This window comes from Haemaphysalis longicornis, unplaced genomic scaffold, assembly GCF_048455015.1.
Source record: "Haemaphysalis longicornis isolate Haplotype H1 unplaced genomic scaffold, Haemaphysalis longicornis Haplotype H1 scaffold_12, whole genome shotgun sequence".
In the NCBI taxonomy this organism is placed as follows: domain Eukaryota; kingdom Metazoa; phylum Arthropoda; class Arachnida; order Ixodida; family Ixodidae; genus Haemaphysalis; species Haemaphysalis longicornis.
The window spans coordinates 78,418,675-78,443,527 of record NW_027526225.1 but is presented as its reverse complement, the minus strand read 5'-3'; the positions used below and the strand labels follow the sequence as shown (position 1 = coordinate 78,443,527).

General features: G+C 47.0%; 1 protein-coding gene across 5 annotated transcripts in view; it reads right to left on the bottom strand.

Moving 5' to 3' along the window:
- Positions 1-24,853, bottom strand: part of LOC144162834 (phosphatidylinositol phosphatase PTPRQ-like) — a 179,592-nt gene that overhangs the window by 127,703 nt on the left and 27,036 nt on the right. For 4 of the 5 annotated variants that reach the window (XM_077693513.1, XM_077693517.1, XM_077693514.1 and 1 more), the window contains 8 exons: positions 14,582-14,765; positions 14,451-14,521; positions 11,579-11,792; positions 7,278-7,586; positions 4,888-5,184; positions 2,907-3,157; positions 1,379-1,451; positions 264-370 (listed from right to left, as the gene is read on the bottom strand). In XM_077693513.1, coding sequence (XP_077549639.1) covers positions 264-370; positions 1,379-1,451; positions 2,907-3,157; positions 4,888-5,184; positions 7,278-7,586; positions 11,579-11,792; positions 14,451-14,521; positions 14,582-14,765 — 1,506 coding nt within the window. The remainder of the gene's footprint in view (positions 1-263; positions 371-1,378; positions 1,452-2,906; positions 3,158-4,887; positions 5,185-7,277; positions 7,587-11,578; positions 11,793-14,450; positions 14,522-14,581; positions 14,766-24,853) is intronic. The other variant, XM_077693516.1, reaches the window with a different exon arrangement.

The window sequence follows — 24,853 nt, the reverse complement described above, 5'->3', positions numbered from 1 at the left end:
GTGCTAACATGCAAACACAAATTTTACATTACTTGACTATTGTGTCGTATACAGTTACTTGTATACAAATACAATATACAATTACAATTACATTACTTGAATATGAGGTGTATACATTTTAAGAAGTCGCATAGGGTAATATCTAGATGCTGTCATTCAATTTATGGCATCTGGTGGAATTTAGTAAAAACTGTAAGGTAATACCATAAACTGCAAACGAAGTTCAACCTTTTATATGCTTTTAAATTTTCAAAACTGCTTACCTTGTAGAGGAGAAGTACTCCGTTCTTTCTCGGCGGAGAATCCCACAGCAATTTGACACTACGTTCTCCAATGTATACCACCCTTAACTTGACCGGAGGTCCTGGAACTTCATGCGCAGATTTATAAAGCAGCATGTCTGCGGTTATTTCCTTGCACTGCAGCAATCAATAAGGCAACTATTTCCGCTTAATTGTTAAATTACCACTACGTAAAAAAAACAATGTTTTATCGAAGTTTCATTAGGCGGCAAACACACTTCGGCTATGATTTCGAAAAATCGGAGGTTTACAAGGTTTTCAGTGACCTAAACGTTTCTGCCCACTGCGACTCAAAAACATAATTTGGGGGTTTAACGCTATGAGGCATGCCGTAGTGGATGGCTCTGGAACAATTTTCAGCACGTTGGGATCTTTAACACGCGCCAAAATCTTGACACACGGCTGATTTTTGCTATTCGCCTTTATCTGAACAGCGGCCACCGTGGCCGAGATCGAACCCGCGTCCATGGGCTAAGCTGCACAGAGCCTATAGCCACTGCGCCACCGCGCTAGTTGCCCACTCCAACGCAATTCATGTACAAGTTTAAACGTTTTACCCGCTTTTCCGGAAAAACCTTTTTTGCTAACATGATTGTTGCATCGACTTGACCTACTAATATGTCTTTTTTAAGTGCAGAATACATCACAATATCTGCTTGCCTCAACTATCTTTCCAGCTTTAAGTGCAATTCGTGTTATAATAATGTGCTACACAGGCGCATATGAAGTACTGCTGCGATTCAGTTTAGCTTGTGTCGAAATAAACGTTATTTCTGTATGACAAGTTTTTGCCATTGCCCGTTGAAACTGTGACAGGTGATAATTCCTGGCCAAGTGATTGATGGAAAGGCGCCGATTTGTATTTATAGCTCAGCACGCGGGAGTAGAAACAGCTGCACTGATCGTGTTGTCTAGGAGCCTTTCCGCATGGAAAAAGTAGTACGGCGACAGTGCATGGTTTCTGTGCCCCATTATTTTTGCGCACTGCAAAGTGTGTGCTGTTTTAAGATGGTTTGTATTGAGCACAACGCGAAACCTAACTTTTGCGGCGCTATAAAATGGCGTATAAAACTTACCCGCTTCTTTAGTTTTGACTTCAAGCTCAATGGAGGAAGGAGAGTAAGCCGTTCCTCTGTTCTTGGCCCGAAGCTGTATTTGCAAATAGGACAAAACATGTGTTAAATTCGTAGGAGGCACGAAAGTACCCCAATTTATTCATTCAACGCAGTAGGTTCCCTGAACTTTGTTTCTGAAACAGACTTAACTTTATTTTTATTTTCTTTTGACCAAGCAGTTACATGTTAGGTTAATTCCACTAGAACTTGCAAGGGGACGTTTGAAAAGGACGTCACGACCGCAATGAAGGAGGGTACGGCGCACGCAAATGCTAATAATTGTGTTATCAGCCTCCATCTGCCTGACCGTTGGTAACTGACACAACCCTGATCATCAAGTTGCTCCATGATGTTCCGATCATAAATAAATCACCTCAAGGTCCTAACGATATATTTGCAAGGTCACTGGATCAAAGAGGTAATTATGCAATCTTCTAATGACAAACGCGCGTCACCACCACCAGTGACATTCTAAGTGAACTCGGGACAAATTCGCAGAATCATGAAATTCACTCCAGTTCACGTCATGACGGTGCAGCATAGTAACGCAGAGATAAGTGGGGATCTAGTGTATCCTACCGCTGAAGAGAGGCTTAAATTAATTCAACATGTTTTATGAAAACTTTTTATTCGACAAACTAATTCTACCTAATTAAACACCGAACTGCTCCCTTATCCACTTATGGCTTTGTCACAATGACGTCTGCAAAGAAATTCCTTGTATATTCTGTCCCCAGAGGAAACTATAAACGTTAAAAAAATGTCTGATTAGTCAAGAAAAGCAATGGCGGGTAACAGCGCAAACTACACGAGAACCCGAAAAATGGCAGCATCTCCACTCCGTGGATGATGGAGAGAATGCGGAGTACGGGGACTTGAAATGACATCGAAGTTGTGCCCCGAGTAATATCCGATTTGCGCCCCGACAGCCATTCGATTTGAGCCGTGAGTTGCACCTTGATTATTACCTAAATGAACCTGCAACTCACGACTCAAGTCGAATTTCGCTTGATTTTCGCTTGATGATGGTGTACGCACAGATGGACGCGGACGGACATTGGGAAGTCCTAAGGTACTCCGCATCGTTACAGGCGAGGGAGTAAGCCGTTTGACTCAAGGCCGTAGCCCAATGGGTAAGACGACTGACACTAACTCTGTCTGGTCCACCAGACACAGGCTCGAATCCTGCCGGTGCCTGTGTGATTTTTTTTTTGCGATTGTAAATGCTATGCGCACGGACGCGGACGGACATTGTGTGGTCCTAAGGTACTCCGCACCTAAAAGGGAGAGACACAAACAAGCGCTGTTTGTGTTTCTCCAGTGCTTGTTTTATTCTCTCCCTTTTCGTGCTCTCGTCCAGTTTGCGCTGTTACCCTCCATGGAACATTACCAACCAGCCCAGCTTACACCACTCCTGCAAGAAAAGCAATGTCTTTTTATCGCGTGACTCATTTTAAATAAACTTGCAATTTTTAATAACATATCTTACCGAAAAGTAGTATATCTCGTTCGGTTCCAGGCCATTCACTTTGTAGCAATGCTGTTCTATCAGGCCTTTCTTGCTGGCACAAACCGTGTGGGCGATAACATGCTCAGTAATATTGTGCCACCGGTTCGCTGCAAAAAACTTCAACTGGTAGTGGTCCAACAAGCCATAAGGAGGGTAGGGGGCGCTCCAAATCAATGAGACGCTGTCTTGAAGTTTCATCGTAGTGTTTAGTAGTGTTGGAGGGAGAGGATCTGAAAACATAAGAAGATCGCTTGTACGTTCAGTCCTTTGCGCAAGTTTCATGGCAACGCAGGGAGTCAGTCGGCCACAACGAACGTAAAATAAAATCTCATGCTCGAGTGAGGCTAAAAAGGAGAAAGCACGAGAGAGCACATTTATTTCATACTGCTACTAAGAGTTCAGGCACCCTGAAGCGTTAGGCTTTTCCTTGAACTTTTTATGGCCCTGAAAATTTTGGCGTGGCTTAAAATATTTTAACAAAGGAGTTCCGTTCGTAAGGCTGCACGTTGGCATGTTTGCTGGTCACGAAGTGTGTCCGTGACAACTTTCTTCCACTGGACGTGGGCTCCCTAAAAGACAAGAACTCGCAGCAGAGAACTCGAAAAGTTAGTTGATAGATAAGACTCTTATGAATCCACTTTTCCTCTCTAGCATATATTTGCTTCATGTTGGCAAAGTAACAAAAAATGTAACCCCCCCCCCCCCGGTCTAACAACGGCGGTGGTTGAACGCAAAGCTTTCTCGTAAGGGATTCCTTGGTCGTCGTCTGACTCTGGTCTTTAATTCGCAGACGGATCGAATTTGGCTAATTGAGATTTCCCTTTGACTCACACGCAGTTCGGACTCTTGATGGCAGCGGCTTTGACTTTGACCCTTCGTCATTTGATTTCGCACGAAGAAACCTTCGCGTTCAATCATCGTCGTCCTTAGGCGGAGGGGGGGAGAGGGGAGTGCATGATTTTTCTCATTTTTCAGGTCCATGCAACCCTCTCCAAATCCAAACTGCTTCGACCGTGTCGGAATGGCGCATTTGGATAGACATCGGTTTCATAACGCGAGAGGCCAAGGTTCGATTCCGACCTCCGAAGCGTTTGTATCTTAAGGCACATCCAAGATCATCATCATCTTCTCCATCATCATCATCATCATCATCATCAGAGAAACTTGGATTTTCTGTAGAGCGTTCTCGGCGCTCACAGACGGATCAGTGAGGCATAAAAGCTTCGCTTTGAAATGTGCAATCATGCCTCAATGTGTGGCAAGTTGTTAGAACTCCGCAGTTCGAACTTTCCTCTGCCATAGCAAGAAACAGCGTTTCTGTTGCTCTTTTTCTTTTGTTTTATTGGCTTGATCCTTGCTATGGCCGGGGCATTTCGTTTTATAACTGTATATTGATTATCGCTACAGAAGAGGCCATCTACGCCCGCACCCCATTTTTTCGCCGCCACGCTGCATTGCATGCTACACACTGTTTTTAAGGAGGAGCATTTCGTCATATCAGATTTGGTGCCCTAAAAATTTTTAAAATTCACCACAATTTTTTCACGGTCTTCGTACCACTCGAAATAATTCTCCGGTTCATTACATCTGCTTTGCTTTTGTCCACGTGATTTTTTTTCTCCCACATTCATCGAACGAACACGTTCACAAACATCTTTTGTAATTACACCATGACGAAAGATCCTTTCTGCTTGACTGCACCGGCAAATGTTTTTAATGTAGTCTAATAAGCACTTGTTAGAATCAGAAGTGTTTTGTTGGGCGAGCTGGTTCATGACTTGCAAAAATAAAAATAATAAAATTAAAAATTAAAATACAAAAAATGAGAAGTGGCCATTGACTGAAAATTTTTTAGTAGAGGCTTTGCCTGTTGCAGAAATTCTTCGTTCCTCACTTTTATACAAAACTGAACATTTGCAATTAAATAGTTGCGCATAACGTTTTGAAGAGTAGGTCTCACCCGTGGCTGCAGTTGTGAAGGTCAGAGAGGAGAAGTTCGGTGAGCGACCGGCCACGTTCTGGGCGAACACCTTTGCCCGGTACCGTGTGAAAGGCACCAGATTGTCGTACGTAAAGGAGACTTCCTTCGTAGTAGCATTCCGAATATTTTGGTCCCACTCGTCATTGCTTTCAAGTTCTGAGTAGTAGGTAAGATTAGGCCCGTTCGCGATTTCACAGGGTACTCCGGACCACGTCAGACTTGACGAGGTATCGGTTGTTCGCACGAGCTTCAAATCGGCCGGGGCTCCTTCAGGAACTGCGAGACATCGCGGCAAGTCAGAAGACGTCGTCATGCAAGAGGGACAAGAACACTCTGCCCGAAGTCAAAAGCAAATTTGCATTTTCTGCAAGGGAAATTGAGCAGAGTAGCTGCAACCATATATTCTCAGTGCCGATATTATTAACTCTCCAAGCAAAAACAATAACAATACCACGCACTCCTCTGTTTAACGATGGCGTTAGTTGAACGCAAAGCTTTCTAGTTACAAATTATTTGGTTGTCTTAACAAAAACTTGTTGAGCTAGTTGGTTCATGCTTATTGCAAATAATAAAAAGGTGGGCGCTAAGCAGGAAAAGATGAAGTAAGTAACATACACCACACACACACGCCTAAGTTCTAAGTTCTAAGGCGTCTAAGTTCTCCAAACAGCTTCGGCCATATCGAAATCGAGCAATCGGATAGACGTCGGATTTATAACGCGAGGGACAGAGGTTCGATTCCGGCCACCGGAAACGTTTCTTTTTCTTTCATTTCGGCGTTTTCGCATTACAGACGCCATCAGAATACTAAAGCTTCGCTTTAATAAATTTACGTACAGTTATTACCCCTGCTATTAGAACGAAATTTGAAATTTTGATTTCGCGTGTATTGCTTCAGTGAAGTTGCAGTCATAATTTTTACCCCCAATTTACTCCTGCGCTATTCGGATCCTGTTAATCGGGCATACACCCGTGTAGCGAAATTCGGCCTCTTCTGGACCGGCATTTTTGCTGAAAAATATGCGAAGAAAAAAACGCTTTCTCGAATGGCAAAAAAAAAAAAAATGCCTGGCGTTTTTGTATGCACCGTTTCTGAATAAAGGATGGGCAGCTCAACCCCGCCAATAATACCAGGGGTGCGCATGGTTATAGGCCAGCGGCTGACATCTGAAACATCACTGGGCACGCTAAGAAATACTATGAAGCAAAAACAAAAAAAAACTCGACTTATAAACCTTCACTTGTTTTCTCTGGCCCCGTTCATCTTGTCGGGCTCCTTACAAAAAAACCTTAAAAATCACAGCATATTTTCTGCAGCTGTCAGCTTGCTCAATGACCGTGTCGACCGACCGAAACAAAACGTAATAATGTTCTAGTTCTTTAACAACTGCCCCTCATACATGTGTTTAATAGACGTTCCACAATGCCTGTATTGATAACGCGCCTATAGCCGCCTATATCACGTGTGGCTTCTAAAAGAATTGATAAATAAAATACAGCAGTCCTTAGTAATCACACGAGACCTAGCTTTGAATGTGATACTAGAATCACGAATGGCATAAACAAGACGAAAGTAGATCGTTGGCCCAAATCATTCAACTTCATTACTCTCGGCACCAGACCGGAAAAGGAGTGCACTTCTTGGTACAAAAATGGCCGCGTATCTTTGGTTGCAACTGTCGACGAAACACAATAGTAGAATGGCACCCCTGCCAAGTAAATGCCTCCCTTTTCTTTCCCGCTCTCCTCTCATGCTGTTCCTTTCCCGTCCCGCTCCTCCAAAGATAAACACGATAGATGTTTGCTCAAGTCAATTTAAATTTACCGCGTTCCCCTGGTCCAAGTCGGGTGCCTCGATGCCAGCGCTGCTGTACGGCGAATACGCGCATGAATTGAGGCACCCTACTGCAACGTTTATGGAACCCCGTTGCCCTACCCCTCGTGCGTTCCAAGCGGAATGTTGAAGCTATCTAGTATAACCCTTCGTTACCGTTGCCGTTTAATTTCTTTAAATGCTGCCTGGAGCTTTAATGGTGCTCGCGTCAGCAGGCGACGGTTTTCTGTAGTTGATGTAGTATTTCATTCGCTATCAGAAAAACAAAGCATCCATAAATTTCAATAAAAAACACTGCAAATATTATTTATGTATTGAGTTTTCTGCCTTATATTTGCGTAATGTCTTGCTCTTGTTCAACAATGCTGACAAGAATGAACATTGCCACCGGACTTCGACGTTTAGATTTGGCTGTGGGTATACAAGACTATTGCGCAGCTTCTGTTTCTCTTTGGCCGGGGGCCTGAATCGAGTTACAGACAGACAGACCAAAATTTCTGCGTTTAAACAGCCCAAGATTTAAAAAAGCGCTAACCATCAGCCGATGTGTGGAACGTCATGCTGTACTCCGGCCCGGGCCCAATTGTCACGGCAGACACGGAGACCTGGTACTTGACGTAAGGTTGCAGGGCTTTCAGGTTCACAGCCGTGTGCACCGCGGGCACGATGACTTCTGTGAAGTTCTGTTTCACTTGGCCGCAACTGGGGATTCGGGACGCTAGAGGTGTGTATACGATACTGTAGTGACGTATGATGCCATTGGCGTGCTCCGGTGGGTCCCAAGTACACAGAAACTGGCGGGATCCTGCTTTCCCCACCTGAACATTCCGGACAACGCTGGGAGCTGCGAACAACAGGAAAATCATCATGGAACATTGTTTGCTGGAAGAAATCGTTCAGAACTGGAATGGCGATGACGTGCGGCCGGTGCATTGCTACGCGGTGAAAATTCCGCACAAACTTCACCTCTTCCAAACCTCACTCACCAGGGTAGCGGGTGAAGCGTCACTAAATCAGCTACGCTGAAGAGTACCGCCACTTCGTGCGCCCGGAAGCGTCTGGTGGCCATTTTGTTTCTGGCTTGCAGTGTTGCCATCTCTCCCAACGAAACCGCCGCCGGTTGTGACGGGCAGAGTGTGACCGGCCGCTCAAGCCTCCGCGTAGCAGAGAGAGAGAGAGAGAGAGAGGAGGCTCCCACAAACAAAATGGCTGCGCCCATATGTAAACAAATATCACGTAGTGCCGACCGACCAATGAAACTCCTGGCGGCACATAACAATGAGAGAGAAGAGTGCCGATACTCTAAAAGCCTTTATTTAGTGACGCTAGGTTAAACTTCATCGCCCCTAGAGAGAATAGGGATTGTGATTCTCATTTGAGTCCCACCGGAACACACAGCCCTGCTCTTCATAAGAGATGTCAAGGGGCTATTTCTCAAGAGGTACCATTCCATATTATTCTACTGCACTGTCTAATTATCTGCCACAGTTGGGATTATGCGACTCATTAAACTTTTCCTGCTACATAAGGAGCGGAAAGGAAACGTAATGTTTTAGATGAGCTTCCAACTCTTCTAACGCATTTGTCTACTCTACTGCATATAAAAATTCTGAAGAAAGTTTGTTGATCCAATACTTTCTAGTGCCTTTCGCCGCCTATAACTACTGCCCTGTTGCTGGCACCCTGTAAGACCTGGTATAGGAGTGCTGACGAAGCCCTACTTTTAACCCTACCTATGAGCAGCGGCAGAGCAGCTAACCAGCTCCTAGCTCCCGGACCGGCAACGACTGGAGGAGCAGTCCCGGACGGTCAGACAGCACCGAGGCATCTTGGACTAAGGATGCCTCTCACAGAGTGGAGGCCTCAACAACATCCTCTTGCTCACGAGTTTATAAAATGCATCTCTCTCTCTTTCTCGTTATCACCCTCGCATGCCGAGACAACTTATAACATACCTACAAACGGGCAAGCATTTATCGAAGCCTCTCGTGACACAATTCGGAGGAATGGCCCGCCCAGGCAACACTGGGTTTGCCCCATGTCATAGCCCAATGCTTGAATCTTTCCCCGCAAACTTCAGTTTTTTAACGGCAACGGTAAAGCCTAGCGCATGGGTGTTTGTTATTTCCAATAGAAACCAGTGACCTGGCTTGGTTAGGTGTCAACGGCATTTTGTGCGGCAGAATATAACCTCACTGAGTCCCAGGGACAGGTATATCGACATATCATTGATGTAAATTTAGCAGAAAAATGATATTAGTACGTGACGTACAAAATAGCAATGTGGTTGAAGTTATGAATGGGAGGCCACCTGTTAACCTCGTTAATTACACCTCGTTTGTTTTGTACTGCTGTGACGTTTCTAATCGTGCCTTGAAGCGTTTGGACGCCTTAGGCAACCTTTGGAAATAATTATCAATTTCCTTTCAGAGCAATTGATGCATTAAAACAAAAATATCGGTCAGAAAAGATTTACAAGTGGATCTTCTGTGTTTCCATTTGTTTTTGTAGCTTTGTATTTCTGGTGATCCTCTTCAGACGGATACAGAAGTTTTACCCCTTTGACGCAGGTAAATACTTAAAGGGACACTGAAGTCCAAATGCAAGTTGCTCTGGATCCGTAGATTAGCTCACCGAGAACATGAATATACCAGTCGTACGCGTAGCTTTTTTAAGGTAGAAAATAGCGAAAACATGAAGGCAGGTGCCGCGTTAACTGGCTATAGGTGGTATTCACTGAAAAGTTCAGCAGTCAGTTTCTCCGCTTGGCAACACTGGAAATTGCCCCAGACATGGCCGAAGCACCACGGACATGGCGCGGCTTCTGCCAACTGCGCCCACACCTCGTAGAAAAAAAAAAACACCGGTTTGCGTTGTCTCCACCATTTCAACCCGATTATTAACGGTGGTGTCAACACAGATGTTATTAATCGCACTCTCATTGGAGTCGAGGATTACTTAGCGTTCGGTGGGGTAAAGTTTGGAACGTCCAACACACATTGTGTGCTTAGCATGGACAAGTACCGCCACCCCGCGGAGCCCAACGTAACCAGTGACGGCGCACTCACATGGTTGCCTGCATGCGCGCCTCGCCAGTGAATACAACTTATACCGCGTAACTTACACTGGACGTGGTTAAAACGTTTGGCATGGCCAACGTATTTTGTGGCTGTTGCTGGATGGCGCTACTCGTCCATACTTGGGGCAGTGGTACAGTTTTCCGAGGATCCGTGCGAGATACGTACGAGCGGTTAGTTTGACGCCAACATTCGCAGGGCCTCAAAGGAACATTGTTTCATTTTTTTACAACAACGCGTCAGTACTGACCACTGATCTCATGAAGAAACGCTTCGCTCAGCGGTCCGGAGCTGCAAAGAACGTGGGGGTTCAGGAAAGCACGACTGATTTGACCGAAACTGACCAAACCTCTCGGTACGTGGTAGCGTTGTATTCGGCTGTTTCTATACCACTATACATCGCCGCTGCCTCGCTTGTTGCCGGTTTATCGTGACGCAATCAGCGGCTGCAGTCGCTGTTTGCGTCACGTTTTATCAGCGTTTGATTACCGGTTTCTCAGCAATTAAGGTGTCTTTCGGCACCCAATCAACAATAAAATGGCTATGGGAAGGTCAGGTTCCCGGTTGAAACCAATGTGCTGGTTACCTGCAGTGTCTCTTTAACGCCAACCACTTCCCACCCAAGCACACAATTACTTATACACTTAAGGCTAAACGTGTTTGCTTACAAACTACTTCCCCCAATACAGTTTTCGTGCAAGCATAGCTGGTTACCTGAAGACGAATAGTTTTGTTCTCGGGCAAGTCAGCAGTATGTTAACTTTCCCGTCAATACGACCGTGCAGCGTCAGCACGACGAAGGGCATCCCTTGGTCTCCTGATAGTCGTAGACTGAGGTTAGTTTAAGGAGAAAGATGACGCGGCCATGGGAATGCGTAAATAGACGGGGACATATCCTGCTGCCTAGTTTATCTGGAGACTGTGAGCATTAGCACAGTGGTTTTGAAGCTGAGGCAGGGTTAAAAAGTAGTTGTATAGCGAGAATAACAGCGAACAAAATGTGATAACAAGTTGGAAAGAGGAGACTTATTGCTATTGTTCCAGTCAACCGCATTGTCGGCGTACGACAGCCAAGGTATCAGTGGTACGTCGTTCGAAATTTTGCGGCGCAAAAAACGTAACAACGCACAGATAAGAAGGCAAAAATTGGCTGACAATTGCAGATATGTTCGCTCAAAAAACGGTCAACTCTGCGTAATTTTTGTATTACCTGATGAAGGGGACATCGGCATACGGGGGGTAAGACAAAACTGCAGCAACATACAGTAGGGATGCAAGATATGCAAGGCCTTTTCTGAATTTTAATGGTGAAATTTTCAGCGATTGATGTACAAAATTGCGTTATTAGTCGTATCGGGTGGCAAATTTTTAATACACAGTATTCCGTTTCTTCTCATATGAAAGGCTTCTTCGTTGATAGTCATGCTCGCGACAAGAGCTTCACCTCGGTTTAAACAAGTTCGATGAGGTTATTGTTCTGTTAAAACACAGATTCGACTACCCACGCATGAGTAACCGCATGGCAAGCAAACATTAAAGAACATTAGACCTCAATACCGTACAAATACCACTAACATTAATGAATGAGCTTCTATGTGCTGACGGTCACTAAAAGTTCGATTCAATTTGTTTTGGCCACTTTTGCGAGCACACAGTTGTCATAAAGAGCACCACATGATCGTTATAGCATTGTATGCTCATGCAATGTAAAGGTGTGAACATATGAGGAGACTTTTTGAATGCCAAATAAAAATCTTACCGTCCTCAGCGGAGGTTGCGATGTGCTTTGCTGTCCACTTGCTGTACTTGTTGTTAGGCGTTTTCAAACGGAGCTGAATTTCCATTCGTGTGTATGGAGTGACTGGAACACGGTACACATTCGTGCCTGGTGTCGTCGTTAGTTCCATAGATTTTCCATTCGTCTCAAGAACGACGCTAACACTCCCGCAGAGCCAGTGTTCGGGAGCGGGGTTCTACAAAAGTTCGAATGAAACGCACCAGAAAGGGAGAAAAGGGACATGTAGCAACGTATAATAAAAAAGAAGTGCTGTGTTTTATTGATGTAAAAAGTATGGCAAGAAATCATACGCTTCAAATACATTGTCTATCCGTCCAAGTTTCGGCTGAAAGCCGGCCCTCACAAGAAACGTTGTGGTGCTTTAGACGCATCATTTTTATGTGAATCGAAAAGATTGTATTCCTCACGAGACAATAAACTCGGCGTTGTGAGCAGTGGATGGGGCCCAATTCCAAAGCGCCTTCAACTAAAAAAAAATAGCAGTGCCTTAGCTCGGCTATGCCAGGATATACGTAGCGTGAGCTAAGGTTCAACTGGTTATTCGTAGCTTTATTATCATAGGATTAGCTTGATTATCATGCTTACTGCTCCTTCAATGACACACACACGGTATACGCATTATGTGACACATGTATATATGTATTTAGTTTTGCTCAACTACTGATTGCCACAAACACGGCTCGGTCGTTCGGCGCAGCGTCAGACTTGGCTACTGCGCAACGGAGGCGCACAGCTGTGCACGCGCCGGCGCCAGTGCGTCTGCCCCGGCTATGACGTCACTCTGGAATGCGCAGACCGGCGAGGCGCGCGCAGCGGCGGCGGCGGCTCCGGCGCGCCAGCTGTGCGACGTCACTGCTACTCGCGCATGCGCAGCACGGCTCTCCAGGAGCCACGCGGAATTGCTCAACCTAGGCCAGTGTAGCTCACGCTCAAAAGCCATGGCTTGAACGGGAATCGAACCCAGGTAAGCGTGATGAACGGCGAATGTCTTAAACAATACTCTACCCGAACGCCACATGGATCACGGCTTTCGATGTACTGCACTCAAATCTGCTTGCATGCTTGCTGTGTGAAAGCATTATGGCTTCACCTGGCGATACTTTCCTGCTACAATACGCGAGTGCCATGCTGGTTCAACGAAGCTACCATTATGCACATTATTAGTTCTCAGTGGAAGACGAACGCACGATGTAAATGTAATTACGCGGCGGTCCGATGTCTTCATTGGGTATGCGACCGCCAGACAATGGTTCTACAACTGTGCACTCTCAGGGCTACCGTCGTCAACCGCTACCTGAAGCTTGATGTACAATTAATTTGATGTTTCTTGGCTCGTTATGAAGCTCAACTTTAAGGTTATCCTACTTCAGGGCTTACTGTAGGCCTAACAGCATTCTCATGTGGCCACTCACGGCGAATGGCCAACGAAGCGCTGAGTCGCTTCACCTAATTCCCATTTGGGTGAGACGGTAGCACCCGCCCACCATTGTTACAGGACCACTCAGGATATTGTCCACTGAAGATGACAGCTACCGTTGGATGCAGGCGGCCGATCCACAAATACTCATTTCTATGACGCTTTCGTATTCCAAACAGTCTAGCTCACTTAAAGAGGCCCTGACACAAAAATATTCTATGGTTTTTTGTCGTTGTTGTTGCGATAAGTAGCTAATGAACTGTTTATAACGTGTGAAATCCTCGTTTGCTTCAGCGCGCGGCGGTTGTTTAATTAGAGACCTTTTTAATGCTTCCAGTCGCAGTTTCAGTTTCAGCGGGTGCCGCGAAAGGTTGGACTTTGTATAAACAAAGCTGTTCACGTGATCACACAAAACTGACGTGCGCTGTGCCCGTCAACCCGCGCACATGAAGCAGAGCTGCCGTAGTACTATCCCTCCCGCGTCGGCGGGCGTTTCTGCTAATACCCTTACGTACTAATTTCGTCAGCCTCTTAATTAAACAGCGACCGTGGGCGCTATACAGGCACTGCGAGGGCAAATTGCTGCCGCTGCTAGAGAACGACGCGCGACGCTCGCGGCAGTGGGTGGAGAGACGTGAACTAGGAGCAACCGGCCGGTCTGCCAACAGGTCTGTCTACAGATATTAGGCTTTACACTGCCGCGGATATTCGATTTTCGCTCTCGTAAGCGGTGAGGTGACGATTTTTAATGCAATTCGCCATCACATCGTTACCTCCTTTCTCGTATGTGCAACTCTGTTTGGGACTCGAGTTCCATTTAGTGCAGCGGTAACAAGCTACCACTCGAGCTACCTGCGCCTGCCTGCGCCACTTTCCGGCCGCGGCTGCCGCCCGCACAGAGACCATGTTGGTTATATATCGGCTCCAACAGTGCGCCTGTCATGTGCCCGGCGCGTTTTTGCGTCCAGTATAATAAAAAGGAATAAAAATAGAGTGCCGGAAATCACTGTAGTACTTAGGTCGCGGCCAGCTGCCCGACGAGCCAACGAAATCCCGGCGCCTCCGCCGCCAACGATCCGATCGTTTGTAAGCTCGCGAGCAGAAGCTCCGACCTCCGTACAGAGCGGAGAGCTGGCGAGAAACGCCGGCAGTGCGGAAGCGGCCCACACAAACTCGTGAAGTGTTTGGATGTTGTTTATTTACTCCACATCCAAGTAGATTTCGATCTCGCGAGGACCTACGCTGGCCGCTCGGCCGCGGTACGCACACTTTAAAGTTGATTTTAAATAAGTTCTAGGCTGTATTTGCTGCTGATATTTTGCAGATGATGTATGTGTCTTTCACGAACCTTTTCAATCATACTTTATCAAAATAGGTTCTACTTTAGGCCAAAAATTCGGTATATTGGCTACTTACCTTCCACGTTACGACAATTTCGTTGGTGCTGCTGCTGTCAATGCTAACGTCTTGAGGTGGTAGCGTCGGGGCTGGAAAAGAATACTTCTGTTATTTCAAATACTTCATTCAGCTTCATTGAGCCGGCATACCTCCACATTCAGTTCGGAAGGGTGTAGTTTTGGCACCGTCCTCACGGAAGTTTCCATCTTTATCTACCACCAGAACCCGAACCTCATACGCTGTATTGGCATGTAGTCCGAGTAGCGGAGCCTTGTATTCGAGGACGGCGAGGAGGGCACCAATTGTCCGGCTTTCCCACAATCCGTTCGCCTCCTAAATAGACAGAAGCGTTATGTCCATCCTAAGAGTAAGACGTGCAATTATGACTTCATGGCACTCGTACGCTTCGAAGAGACTAGTATAGACGCCGTCATAACTTCAATAGGTGCAAACTGAATTTTCCAAAAGTGTACAGTCGAGAATAACGAGCAAGCCATTGTCTGTGCTTTCCTTGTTTCGAGTAAATACCTGGCCCATCGCGCTCCCTAGTGTTCAATATGGTCTTACCTGCCATGAGCCCCAATGATATAGCAAATACCGTACAGAAAGACATTTGAATGGCGTTTTTTAGCGGAGCACTAGCGGAGGCTGCTTTTACTGACTTCGGCCGCTGCTTCCCCTTACATCTCTACAAAAAGATATACAGAATTTTTGTATATCTTGAGTGAAACTTGTTGTCAAGCTATTTTCTGTAATATACCCGCCGCGGTGCCATGGCTCGTGGCTAAGGCGTTGTGCTGCTCAGCACGAGGTCGCGGGTTCGATTCCCGGCCGCGGCGGCCGCTTTTCTGATGGAGGCGAAAAGCGAAAACGCCCGAGTGTACGAGATTTCGGCGCACGTTAAAGATCCTCAGGTGGTCAAAATTAATCCGGAGCCCTCCGCTACTGCGCGCCTCATCGCCTGCGTTGCGCCGGCGCGTTAAGCCCTACAAACAATCAATTTCCTGTAACATTAGTGAAGAAGTTGGGTTAGGACTTATCAGGGATGCAGACAGAAAAAATGTACACTTTGACGTGAAGGCGGTGCCGTCTTAACGTCGAAGTGTGCGTTTTTGTGTCTGTTTTGTCCCAGCGCAACCACAATGATGTTCCTATATATCCTGAAATGAAAGTCATTGCTTAGATAAGCTGCTAGTGTTTTTTCGGAAAAATAATTGAGCCGAAGAGACAATAACTTCCGTTTAAATTTACATAAATAAACAGGGTGTTCTAAGCCCTAACATGACGCTAGATACCAAAGTCAACGCTGAGCAGTAAAAAAAGAAAACGAATGATCGTTGGCAATTGGTAAGTTCGAAACACCGTCCACTACCGTCAAACCCCCAAAGATCCAAATTGGAAACGAAGAACGAACCAATGCGACGATTTTTTCCGGACTAAGCAAACTCCAGTTCAGTCACAGGTGTTAGTCGTGCCCGTGACGACCCCACTACTTTTGCAATAATAACGCAGTACGCCCTTGAAAACTGCCTCTACAAATTGGTGTAGCGGTCTTACAGGCTGTCTCGGACTAACCTTACTCATCCACGTCCGATGTCAACAGCGACATTGCCACTGACTTAGTGAACTGTGCCTTCTGTGAATTGCACCCCAAGGCTAGTACTGTGTACATTGTGTGAATTGTGACCTTTCCCTTTCTCCTCCCCCTTCTCATACTCACTTCCCCGCAGGGCCTTTTGGCCTCTCATCTTTAATAAAGTGTTCTCTCACTCACTAAGTAAACTCATGTAGATACGACCTAAATGTATACCGATACATTGTTTATGAATAAAGGTATACTATTGTGCTCCTTCTTCGTGGTCAAGGGGGTGTATTGTCTTATCTAGAACCGCTTCCTTTTCGTTGCTTTCTAGGAACCGTTTTGACACAATGGAGGCCCGGTTTCACGCATGCGCCGTGTGTCCAGATATCTAATCAGAGTTGTTTGGTCGACCAACCGGTCTATAATTTGTCGACAGGAGGACTCCAGCTGTCCCACTAAGAAAGATTTCGCTTTAAAATACTCCTGTATACCTAGCCACAGTAAAAAATGTTCCCTCGTCTTTTCTGCACACTGAACCATTTTAGGTACGCCGTTTAGAAAAAAATAGACATGTTTTGTTAAGCGGCTGGCAGCTTCCTCAGCCTCCTGCAGAGCTCTTCCGCGTAGTCAAAATTGAGCGCAAAGCGTTGCTTCAGATCTATTATCATGCTGAAGAGATGAATGTTCAAGGTGGTTTTCTGATGATGATGATGGTTTGATTTTATTGGCGCAAGGCCGACACGGGCAAAGAGCGCCAAACAGAAAGTTATTTGATGAGCAGAAAACACGAAATAAAATCAGTTAAAAACTATGAGTACGGCTGGTGTAAAGGGCCAGGGCGAAGAACAAGAGTGGTTAAAAAATAAATAAGGTGGCTGGTGTACAGGACCAGGGGTAAAGCTATGGGTGGTATGAGATGAGTTGTAAAAAGTGAACTTGTGATAGGAACTTAAAGGTGCGCTGAACAGAAAACATGGCATCATCTCCTAAGAAGTATGATGGGTGTGGTGGAATATGTCGTGTGTGTAGTTGAGGGAAGTGTTTGCGTCGTGTAGTGTCGAGTGCCTTACATTCTATGAGGATGTGGATCACGGATAGGGCCTCTCCGCACCTGCTGCACTGAGGTCTTGGAGATCCAGTGAGCAGGTGCGAGTGCGTTGCGTGAGTGTGCCCTATCCGTAATCTAGCCAAGGCGACTTCAGTGTATCTATTGCGTGTGTCGGTGGTGTATGGTCCCAAGTGTGGTTTTATTACGTGTAACTTGTTATCGGTTTGTTCGCTCCAGTGTGTTTGCCATGTTTTGCGAAGTTGTTGTCTGATGTGTGGTTTCACGTCGGTGTAGGGTAATGTGGTTATGTCTACTGTATTCGAGAGTGTAGCAGCAGCGGCCATTCGATCCGCTGCTTCGTTCCCGGCTATACCACAGTGGCCAGGGACCCAGCAAAGGACTAGTTCAAATTTGTGGACATACACAGACATAATACCCTTGACTATTAGATTTACAACGTGATTTTTTGAAGACTTTGTTGACGACAACGCCCGCACGACACTGAGGGAGTCTGTATATATAATGGATTGTGGGATGTGACTTTGAAGGATATGATTAACAACAAGAAGTACACCATAAACCTCTGCCGTAAAGATACTCGTATTACTGTTAAGAGTTTTAGTGACATTAAGGCCGGGCCCATGCGCCGCGCAGGACACAGAGGTGGCAGTTTTAGAGGCGTCCGTATAAAATTCAGAAAATTGATACTTCTGCTGCAAATACAAGAAGTGCTGCAGAATTGCACATGTGGGAGCTCGGTTTTTATCTACATGTGTGAAGGATGTGTCGCATGATACAGGGCGGAGATGCCATGGTGCTATAAAATCTGTTTGAGAACTTTGTATGGCGTCTAAAAAGGAGACAGAAAGCTCTGACGCTTCCTCTCTAACTCTGTAAGAGAAGGGCGCAGAGAACGATGGTCGGTTTAGGAGTAGTGCAGTCATAGACGTATCATAAAAAGCCGATTTAAAAGGATGGTGTGGCATAGATGAAATTTTAAAAGCAAAAAGGAGATCTGTGTATGCTCGCTGACGTTGTAGGTTCCACTTATTACACTCCACATAGAGGCTTTCGACCGGGCTAGTCCGGAAGGCGCCACATGCCAACCGCAGCCCCAGATGAAGCACTGGGTCCAGCATTTTGAGGGATGTCTTACTTGCTGACCCATAAACAACGCTTCCATAGTCTAATTGTGAACCTATCAGGCTGGTAAAAACACGTAAAAGAAGTTGTTTGTCAGCCCCATATGAAGAGTGGGAGAGAACCTTGAGTATATTCATGGCCTTTAAGCATTTATGTTTAAGTTGTTTTATGTGTGGAATGAACGAGAGCTTTTCGTCAAGGACTACACCTAAAAACTTGTGTTCATTTCTGACTGGAATTGAGACACCATTGAGTTTGATGTCTGGATCCGGCCGAATGCCGCGCCTTTTCGAAAACAAAACACAAGTACACTTCACTGGATTAAATTTAAACCCGTTGCTATCTGCCCAGCCAGCTAGCTTGTTAACACCAAGCTGGACTTGGCGCTCGCAGATAGACAGGTTACAAGACTTAAAGGATAACTGCACGTCGTCTACATAGATTGAGCAGGAAATGGTTGGTGGCAGAGCCTTCCGAAGAGAGTTCATTTTTACAATAAACAACGTGCAACTCAAAACTCCACCTTGCGGAACACCGTTTTCCTGCACATGAACCCTAGAGAGTGCTGTTCCAACTCGCACGCGAAACGTTCTTTCAGAGAGGTAACTGGCAAGCGTGTTCCACATGTTACCCGACATTCCAAAGGATTTCAAGTCGCTAAGGATGCCGTACCACCAAGCAGTATCGTACGCCTTTTCAAGATCAAAGAAGACTGTCATACAGTACTGCTTGTGGAGGAAAGCATCTTTGATATAAGACTCTAATGCAACGAGTTGATCGTTCGTAGATCGCCCCGCCCTGAAGCCCGCCTGGCAGCTCTCGAGAAGACCGTTGTACTCTAAGAAGTACACGAGTCTCCTGTTTATCATCTTCTCGAAGAGCTTACACAGGCAGCTTGTCAGGGCAATGGGGCGATAACTGGCGGGAGAGGAAGGGTCCTTTCCTTCCTTTAGGAAAGCCACTACTATGGCCTCCCTCCAAGAGCGTGGAATGTGCCCCGAAAGCCATATTTTGTTGTATAGGTGTAAGAGTGTTTCAAGAGTGTCTGGGTGTAGGTGCTGTATCATGGTGTATGTAACCTTATCTGCACCTGGAGCTGAAGGTTTGCACGTGCTCAGGGCAGCCCTCAACTCATAGAGAGTGAATTCAGAGTTGTAGGAAGTTTTTGATCGGTCTTTGTCGTGTAAGGGCTTTTTTTCTACAGATGTTTTGTGTTTCATAAAAGTGTTCGTGTAGTGTGCTGAACTGGACACGTGTTCGAAGTGTTGTGCAAGCGTGTTAGCCTGGTCTTCAAGTGTGTCCCCTGTTGTGCTAACCAGGGGCAGGCTGTGTGTCTGTTGTCCTTTGAGCTTGCGTATACGTGTCCAGACTTTGTGTGTGTCTGTGTATGAATTAATGGATGTCAAGAAGGTGTGCCAACTCTCTCGTTTTGCCTCACGGCGCACACGTTTTCCTAATGCCTTGGCCCGTTTGAACAAGAGGAGGTTTCCCGACGTGGGGTACCGACGAAGGATACCCCACGCCTTGTTCTGGGCCTCTCGCGCCCGCCTGCAGTCCTCATTCCACCACGGCCTCCGCTGGTTGCGCGGGGCACCAGAGACGTGGGGAATGGACTTTTCGGCGGCGTCGAGGATGTGCGCCGTGAGGAGTTGGGTGGCTTCTTCAACGTGTAGGTGTCCTATGGATGTGTGGTGTAGTTTGGATGTCTCTGTAAATGTGTTCCAGTTAGCTCGTGCTTCATTGAACCTATTATGGGAAGATGGACTGCATGGGCCTTTACCTATGTATGTGAGTGAGGTGGGGAAGTGGTCACTACCGTATGGGTCAGTGCCCACAGCCCACTCGAGGAGAGGAAAGAGAACTGCGGAGCCAATCGCCAAGTCAAGACATGAGTATGTGTTGTGTCCTATGCTATGGTATGTAGGCTGTTTATTGTTGAAAAGGCATGCTCCTGAAGATGTAAGGAATTTCTCTATAAGGCGACCTCGGGCATCCGTGCGAGAAGAGCCCCAAAGAGTGTTGTGAGCATTAAGGTCGCCTGTCAGGATGTATGGTTCGGGCAGCTGGTCAACCAGCGCCTCGAAGTCAGAGCTTAAAAGTGAAACATCAGGAGGAATGTATATGGAGCATACCGTTATCAACCTATTAAATATTATCAAGCGTATTGCTACAGCCTCAAGGATAGTGTTCAGAGTGACAGGGTGGCAGGCTAAGGATTTCCGGGCAATTATGGCCACACCGCCAGAAGAGTGTGTGCAGCCATCCCTGTCCTTTCTGAAGACCATGTAACTATTCAAAAAATTTGTGTGCTTGGAATTCAAATGTGTTTCCTGAACACACATTACACTTGGCTGATTAGCATGCAGTAGTTCGTATACATCGTCAAGATTTTTAAGAAGGCCTCTACAGTTCCATTGAATTATGTTTTCTCTTCCCATTATTTAGTGTGAGAGCTACTGGAGTGTGTGTGTTTGTTTATGTGTCGTCTTTCGGGGCTGTGACTCTCGCCTTTTTTGGCTTGTCGGGAGGCTTTGGCGTCGGGACACGTTCCTTGCGCTGCGTTGCAGGCAGGAACGGCCCGACATCCATGTCGTCGTCGGATGTCCGAGGGGTGCCCGACGGACCGGGCCCGCCGGACTTGGCCCCCCCTCGGGAGCCCTTCGTTTGAGCCGCCACCGCTGGGGGCGTCCGGGGCGCCAGAGGTGGCACAGGCGGTGCGGTGGCGGTGGGAACCGGTGCGGGGCCCGTGGTGTCCATCACCTCGGTACCCTCCAACGCACTGGAGGACGGGGAGACAGAGGCGGGAGCGCCACCGGTCCCGACGGAAGAGGTTGCCACCACAACCGCTGCTGCCTCAGCAAGCGGCGTGGTGGCGGGTTGGGCTGCCAAAGGCAACCCAGAGGGGGGCGGCGGAGGGACCAGGTCAGACTCGCTGAACTGGGTCCCTGTGGAAACCAGACGCCGCTCCGCCCCCCGGCGAGCCGCATCGGCGTACCTCCCCAGAGGGAAAGAGGCGAACCTCTTTCGCGCCTCTGGGAAGGTGATGTTCTCCGTGACCTTGATGTTAATTATCTTTTTTTCAATTTGAAATTTTTCGCACTTGCGGGAGTACGCTGCATGCGGACCGCCGCAGTTCACACAAGTGAGGGTTTCGGATGGACAGTTGTCAGTCGGATGATCGTGCGCCGCGCATTTCGCACACGTCGTTCGGCCACGGCAAGAGGTTGTACCGTGCCCGAACCGCTGGCACTTAAAACAGCGCCGCGGATTCGGGATGTACGGACGGATGGAGCAACGGATAAAACCTGCATTGATGTGTTGTGGAAGAACTGCGCGGTCGAAAGTCAAGATAATGTGTTTGGTGGGAATCTCCTTGTCGTCTCTGCGGATAGTGATGCGTCTCACGGCAGTGACGCCCTGATCCTTCAAGCCGGCAAGGAGATCCGCATCGGTTTCGTTCAGGAGGTCTGTCTCGGATATCACACCCTGCGAGCTGTTGAGGCTCCGATGGGGTGTGACGCGGATGTCTAGATCAGCCAGTCTAGTCTGAGCTAGAAGCTTCGTGGACTGCTGCTTGTCATTTATTTCGATGATGAGTTCACCGGACCTTTGTTTTTTGCACTTATATGATTTTCCTACTATGGCTTCAAGATACTTGGCGATCAAGAAGACTGACTGAGATGCTAGAGGGTGGGTTGGATTGAGCGATTCCATCACAAGAAATCGAGAAAAATTATCCGGTTCAGGAAATGTTAAAGATGGCAATTGGGGAAAAGATACTTCGGTGCGGCCCCTTTTCAGGGACCGATCACGTTTGGGGGGGGGGGTTTGAAAATGCCATATAGCATAGTATAAAAGCAGGGAGACTGGGGTACTTTCTTCTTTGACCTTACCCTGGTAGCCAAAGAGGTCCCGGAGCTCCCTGCCTGGTGAACAGACAGGGAGCCCATCCGCCGGAGCTTGACCTGGGCTCCGACGGCCACCGTTCGTGGTTTCTAACCCTCCACCTATAAACACATCGCCACGGTTGGATCCAGCTTATGTTTGGGGGCTCGGGGTCCGCGGTATCGCCAGTACCGTCACCAAGATTGCTCAAGGTGCCCCGTGCGGGGAAGGTGGTTTTCTGCGGGCATAGAGTTGGAGATGGCCGCTGCATGTTGCGCGTAGCTGTGGACGCCTCGGATGTTCAAACGCACTGACTGCTGCAAGGGTTAGCGCGGGATTTGAGCTCTCTCTGAATAAATGGGCTTGGCATTGCATCAGAAATGGCGGCTATCATAGTCAATCTCCCTTCCATTCAAAAAAAAAAAAGATGCGGTCAATTCAACCACATAGGGCAAGAAAATCAAGAACACAAATGGCGCTTCCAAATGAAAGGCAAAATACAGAGGGAAGAAAAATTAGATCGGGAGAAGAAAATGATGTTTACATTAAGGGGATATGAAGACAAAATACAAGTTTGTTTCATTCGAAAGATTTCGAGTTTTGTAGTGCCCCCAGCGCTGGTCCGGATGCAAACTATGCTTCATTCACTGAGAAATTATTCAATTTAAATTAAATTTTCGATTTCCCCGCTAAATTGTGTGTTTTCGTGGTCTGCAATGACATCACAGGAACCCGCCGCTCTGCAGCCGATTGCGCACGGCCGGACTACATCGGCGGTGTTCACACGTTTGTTTCTGTTACTGAACTTAGATGGCGCCACCATACCGTGGCCAGCCATTTCTGCCTTTAATTTGTCTTTGACCGTATTTAAACCTGGCTTGTTTTTGTTCTGGGAGAAAATAATCGTTTCGTGAAACATAGTGCTCGCTCGACAAGTATGGTCACGTAAGACACCGTTGCTTGTGTCAATCGGCCAGTGTCGTCTGAGACAGCCGCAAAGCCGCAGTGCTGTGCAGCTAAACCAAGCGTGGTGCGCGCAGTACCAACAGCAGTACGCATCAGTACTTCTATGTTTACATGTGCTTCCGTAACTTCCACTGTTTGTCCCACCATTCTTATTCCTTAAAAAAGAATGTGCCCTAAATTTAAGCACAAATGGCTCGTTCTGCAAGCTTATAAGCTCAGCCGAATTTTCGTTTGCTTTTGCTGGCCTCCGCCAATCGCAGACCAGGCTGTTATGACATCATAGGTTTTGTTGCCGGAAATGAGCGAGGGGGTCGCATGGCCATTCCCTTTTTCCCTAATTATATAGCTTATTTAGCGAAGTTTGCGTTAAAAGTGGTGTCAGTATGAGTCTAACGAGGCAATCTTTTGAATGAACCAAACTTGTGTTTTCTCTTCATGGCTCCTTTAAGCACCGCATGCGAACTCTTAAACGAAGTCTACATCAGATAGACGACGTTTTCGCAAGAGAACGGCCATACTTCAGCAGTGCCAAGTACACATCCTGGTCGTGCGAAGTACCTAGCCAATCCTGTCCGCAATAAACGTTTTCCCGGAAGGGGAGCGGGTCGTAATCTTTTTTTCATTTTCATGACCTTAGGCGCCCTGCAATCGGAGGTACGCCAGAGCATGCTGTACGCCAAATCAAATTCGCGAATCCAAGCAGTAGTTCGAATTCTCACGGATAAAAGTTGATCGACTGGAGTGCATGGTTGTGTGGCTCCATGAGGGAACTGTACATTATTCATGGTTTACGCTACACGTGCCAAATGATTCCCAATTACAATTAAATAAATTATTGGACGCCGACACATCGAAGGTGAACGGTTAGCACGAGAACGACTGAACTACAGCGCGACTGGAAGGCACATCCTCGGCTCTCTTGGCATCCCCTATCCACCTACTGTCCCAACCAAAGTACCTCCAGACGTAATAGAAGGCATACACATTCCACCTATCCCAAAAAAGCATGCACCCCGTGCACAATCTAGAGCGAAGACACGCGCGGGCCAAAGCCCTACACAAACAGTGCGAAAAATCACAGAACGTGCCATACGTGGACGCAGCTTATTATGAAGGCCGCAACGTCATGGTTTTTGTGGTAGTCGATGGCGCAGTGAAATTCCATAGCTTCCGACTCAATTCGCAGGAACGAACCGGAAGCGGGGTGAAGAGGCGGCCAAAGCACTGGCAATGACGGCCTCCAAAAAATCAAATACGTTATCAGTGATTCCAAAACTACCATTATAAATTTTTCGAGGGGGCAAATACCACCACAAGCGTCTCAAATCCCTAAATCTGGGTTCCGTCGTGATGCGCGGACCGGCAAAATCTATATATGGGCGCCTGCACACTCCGACCTTCCCGGGAACGAGTGCGCTCACGATGCTGCTCGAGGATTCACCGACAGAGCAGACATCGACCCTAACACCACATTCACCCATTCGCTCCCATGGTCAGCAGGGATCGGCTCGTGTACTACAGGGACATAACAAACCACTACCGACTGGAACGGGCCCGATCCTCACCCCTCCCCTCGCTCACCCGTCACTCAATAAGAGGAAATCCGTCGTATGGCGACTATTAAGACGAATTGGTATCCGAACGCGCTTTGCAGTCTAGAGCTCTTTATTAGAGGAAAGCAGAGAGGTTTGCCGGCATGTTAACGCTGACATGTTACCCTGCGGGGTACGGGAGGAGGGAATAAAGTTGCAATAGGAAGGAAGGCGGAAGGGAGAGAAGAAAGAAGAAAATAAAAGA